We start from the raw sequence: 5,000 nt of genomic DNA on the forward strand, positions 1-5,000 counted from the left end.
GTATTGGGGTTGTATTCATTTTGTTTATTTTGATAGCGTTTTATTTTATCTGAAAACTGGCACAATAATTAAACGTTCGCTACATATTGCACTCGTAATATAATTCAAATCAACTTGTATTGCCGCTCATTTGCCAAAGTTCCTCGTGAAAACGACGCAATTAACTGACGTTTCGTAGAAATAAATTATGTAAGAATTGACACAGTTAGGCTTACTGGACTATTTTTATGTGCACATTGTTTAGATATGCCCGGGTATGTCGAAGGTTGCTTTGATTATGTAATTAACTATGTGAGCTAAATATACGTCAAAAAATAAGTAAATGACAAGGAAGCTATACAATTTGCCCGTTTTCCTTTGGTACTGCTGGAGCTGTGGGTGGAGCCTACAGATATAAGCTCCGCCCATCAGCTGAACAGGCGGATGCATGAGTGGAGATAAAAGGCCTTTATGATAGCCTGATCTCAATATGTCTTCATTTGTAATATTTTTTCACTTATCTAACATGTTATGGGGATATTAATTGTACAAAATGGTAATTTTTGGGATACGATTGAACTTCGTGATCCATATTCGGTCACCAATGCCTGACAGAAGAGTGACGTCAAAAACACCTTGAACTCTGGCATGTTCGCGCATGCGCTTGATCAGCTGTTAGACAATAGACGAGTGAATACGCGTCATCAAAATACGATGTATTGACTTGGTGTTCGACCATAGACGATCCGACTCTACTTTTGGAATCCTTATTGGATATTCTATGAATTTTTAAAAGTCTTCAATGCTTTGTAGTTGGTAGTAAGCGCCCTCTATAAATATCTCACACAAAGCTGGGTTTTATTTGTTTTAGTTTCTTTATATTGTTAAATTGAGATAGAAATGAAGAAGGCGAGAGAATAAAGGACGCACAAAACTCCTGAAACGTAAATCGTGAGAAAAGACACTTGATTCGGTAATGAAGACGCCCGAGACGTTGTAACGAGAGCCGTGCGAGGTGTGCAGTATGTTGGAGCTTGAGGTTTATCCAGAACAGTCGCTGAGCTCTGAAAAATGGGAGTTTGTTTTAGGTGAGTTGCTTGTGCTGCAAAGGGAACTGTTGTTTGCTTTCATTGTTTACATGAATTACAGCTGAAATGTTTGTGATACATTGTGCCAATCCTAAGATATTCTGCGATGTTTTGGCATCGTGTTGATGTAGACAGTGGTGCAAATACTGCCTTTCTTTGTTGTCTTTGGGATGTAATTCAAGTTATTTTTTTGTATCAAGCTTTGTGTTATTCAAGGTAACCAGATAACATTGATCATTTTACAAGGTTAATGACATATAGTGTGGCGACTTTCACTCTTATGTGGTTCATATGACGGAAACAACAGGCTTGGCAATTGCTGTATGAGCAGCCACTAGTCATCACAAAAGAATGTAGGAAAATGAAACAATGGAAGGCAAGAAAAAAGGGAAACAGATAAAAAGAAACTTATTTATAAACAAAACAAAACAAGGATTTAGTTGAATGTAGAAGCGATGAACATTCTGCAGGACTTGTTAGTAAAACTGTATTGATTTTATTGTCAAAATAGTATTGAAAGATACTCCAATTACTTTCTTGTTCAGTCTTTGTTGTTTATAAACAATATAGATGGTCAAGGTACAAGTTGAGCAAACAATATAAACAGTGGCAAGCTAAAAAGATATTGATACTGACAATGTTTAGAGTTTGATTATAGATCTCTTATAGGAATATATAATTTATAGCATATAATTAAAGAAATTATTTGATTGCCAATTTGAGAATGTATCCATTTGAATTCTGTTGTATTTCCGGTATTTATAAAAATGACGTGGAGGAGAGGTTTAATTGTTTACTTGTTTTAGATGACAGGATTTAATCACAGTAGTTGACTTATCAAGTCTTTGTAGATAAGATTTATTTGTTAATTTTTCATCAGAAGATTGCAAGAGTGATTGTGGCCTTGCCTCTACTTTATACCTAATAGTGTTTATATCACCTATTCTTTATTGTCATGATATTAGTTTCCCGCTATCTCTTTGCAATGGATTATTTATTTATGTATCATTTATTTATGCAAACTTCAGGTTGAGTTGATAAGGTTAAACAAGGAAAAGGAATAATGACAGATACTATGTGTTTATCTAGCGATTATCTGAAGTACCAAAATACATGAGAAAAGGGGGTCATGTCTGAAACTGTAATGGTATCATAACCAAATATCCAGCTGATAGATTCTCTCCTTTTAACCTGAAACATATATAGCTATAATATATAAGAAAGAAACTGTATAAAAGGAGGCTTAGAGGTATTAATAAGTTGATTGCATTGATAAGAACCTAATTCATGTAATGGAGGAAGATAAACTATGATAGTAATTAATAATAGCACCCAGATTAATGAAATCCTCATGACAAATCACAAATTTTTTTGAAGACAGATATGTTCTTAAATTCAAATTATTTTGTTCTTAAAGGTTAACTACATACTCAAAGAAATTTCCAATAATTATCTCCTAAAGTATAATACAGTAAAAATATTTTTTTTTGTAATATATATGTCTCAGTCTTCTCAAGGTGCCTCATTTAGAACTGCATGGTGTTTCCCTTACTATATGGCATCACAAATATTGAAATGGTTCTATAGTTTCCATAAGATCAAAATACGTTAAGTCAGATGCCGAATGCACATCCAGAAAGATCATTATCTGCCTTCAGAGAGGTTAAAGTGCATGGTCACCAAAATATTTTCTGGGTCCTCTGTACCAAGACTCATCCTCTTCATTTTCCTCTCTTAATGTGTTGTCAGATATAAACTCCTCTAGGTAATGCAGATATAGTCCTACTGCTGGTACATGAGTCAATCTCTGAAGTCCTGTTTACCAAGAATGTGGCAGATTGCTTAAAATTCCCACAGCCCCATTCACTGTGATAGTGCTAAGCCTGCTCAAAATTGATGGGATTTTTCCTGCACATTAGAAAAGAAAAAAAATATGAATGAGACATATGTAGTGTCCACTAATAAATATAGTACTCTGTGACAGGTTTCCATTAGCCACACCCATGATATCACCCCACCCACCCCTATCCACACTTCTTCTATAGGCCCTCCAGTGCTTGAGCCAATCTTACCATTGTGTTTTCCTGCATCTCTCTTGTTGTGAATGAAATGTAGTAAGTTGTAATTTTGATGCTGTATGGCATATATCATCCAGCCAATCCCAGATCTTTTTCTCCCCCACATTCCCCCCCACCACACACTAGGCTATACTGTTATATATGATGGCATTGCCTCCTGGAATACAAATGAGACAGCCGTAAAAAGCTGACACAGGCCAGGCTGTATCTAGAAGGCCCGGGCGAAGCTAGAACTTCGTAAATCTCAATCGCATTGCATCTCCTTGAATATCATTGTAGCATTTATACCTGTTGATAATTTTGAATACATTTAAATACACATTTCATTATTTTGTATGATGAAAAAATATATGTATGTTTTATTTACAAATTCATATATAGTGTTTTGCCATTTTTTTTTATTCAAAAGCAGGGGTTAACTGTGATTAAATTTTTTTTGACTTGGTGAAAGTTGAAGAATTATGTGGCTTGGGGGACAGATGGGTTGAAAAGTTCTTAGGGGTTAGCAAAGAGATAAAGGCAAAGTTGTTTGTTGTTGAGGGGTAGGAGCTCCCCTTTATGGGTTTAACCAAGAGCTGTTGCATAGTAGGTCTTTAATGTGCTCATTATGTATATATGCATATGCACACATGTGCACATGCATACGTGCACACACACACACACACACACACACACACACACACACACACACACACACACACACACACACACACACACACACACACACACACACACACACACACACACACACACAATGTACTTTCTGTAGTGATTGCATGTTCCTTTTCTCTTTTTCTGCAGTTCACTAGTAGGCCCTCTCAACCACTGTGACCAATTTTGTACTATTCTTGATCATCCATGAAAAAAACAGCAGTAATTCAGTAGGCCTAGTATGCTTAATAGTGTAAAAAATTTACCGGTGGGTATGTATTGAATACAGTCCCTCTCTCATTCATTCTCTCAATCCTATACAGTAATCTATAATTGTAATATGATGTTAGAGGGTGTCTCTCTTTAGGTGTATGATCAGTACAGTACAATAAACACAATTTGTTATATATTTTAGTGTACAGTTGCTTTATATAAATCACTCATTTAGTTAAAGTGAAAAGGACTTCATGGCTAAAATAGTCAGTGATAGCATTTTTAATCTGTTAAATTACTTATCTTTAACTGACATGATCCAGAATTTCTTGTGTAGGCTGATGTGATTAGAGTGAACCCTACATTTTCTGGGAAAACCTATGTCAGTCCCTCCCCACTTACCATCCAGCAAAATAGAGGACCCTTGCAGAATCAGGGGTTTAGTTGTGAGGTGGGGGGGGGGGGAGAAAAATAGTAGAAAATCTATTTGATTTTTGCCTAAAGTAAAATGAATATACATACTGTGTGATTTAGTAGCAGTTTACTCACCCAGATGATGTACTATGTGTGATTGTGGTTGCCTCATTGCCTCACCACAATATGATGTTTAAAGTCAGCAAACATCCTCAACATCTAGGACACAGCCTTGGACCTTATTTGATTATAAAACACCAAGGCATATATCCCACGTCATAAGTTAATATCAAAACCAATACAGCAATCACACACACATCTTCATGATACAAGAACTAATTTTGAACTGCCTTGACTTACCAAACTTCATGATGCTATTAATGAGCAATGTAAAACCATCCTTACTTGTGATTGGCCTGTCAATTTAAAAGTAGTTTTCATTGGTTATTGTCTATAATTGAATTGAATGTCCAGAGTATTTTTTTTTTTCTGATAGATGGATATTTTTTTGAGCAGGTGTGCATTAGTTGAAACCAAAAGCATATCAAATTATTATTTACCAGTGAATTATGAAGGT

At 35.5% G+C, this 5,000-nt stretch overlaps 1 protein-coding gene across 2 annotated transcripts in view; it reads left to right on the forward strand.

Moving 5' to 3' along the window:
* The first annotated feature begins 883 nt into the window (after positions 1 to 883).
* Positions 884 to 5,000, forward strand: part of LOC125025758 (PHAF1 protein CG7083-like) — a 15,342-nt gene continuing 11,225 nt past the window's right edge. For both annotated transcript variants that reach the window (XM_047613954.1, XM_047613962.1), the window contains exon 1: positions 884 to 1,067. In XM_047613954.1, coding sequence (XP_047469910.1) covers positions 1,004 to 1,067 — 64 coding nt within the window. In that variant the 5' untranslated portion in view covers positions 884 to 1,003. The remainder of the gene's footprint in view (positions 1,068 to 5,000) is intronic.

This window comes from Penaeus chinensis, chromosome 1, assembly GCF_019202785.1.
Source record: "Penaeus chinensis breed Huanghai No. 1 chromosome 1, ASM1920278v2, whole genome shotgun sequence".
NCBI lineage: Eukaryota > Metazoa > Arthropoda > Malacostraca > Decapoda > Penaeidae > Penaeus > Penaeus chinensis.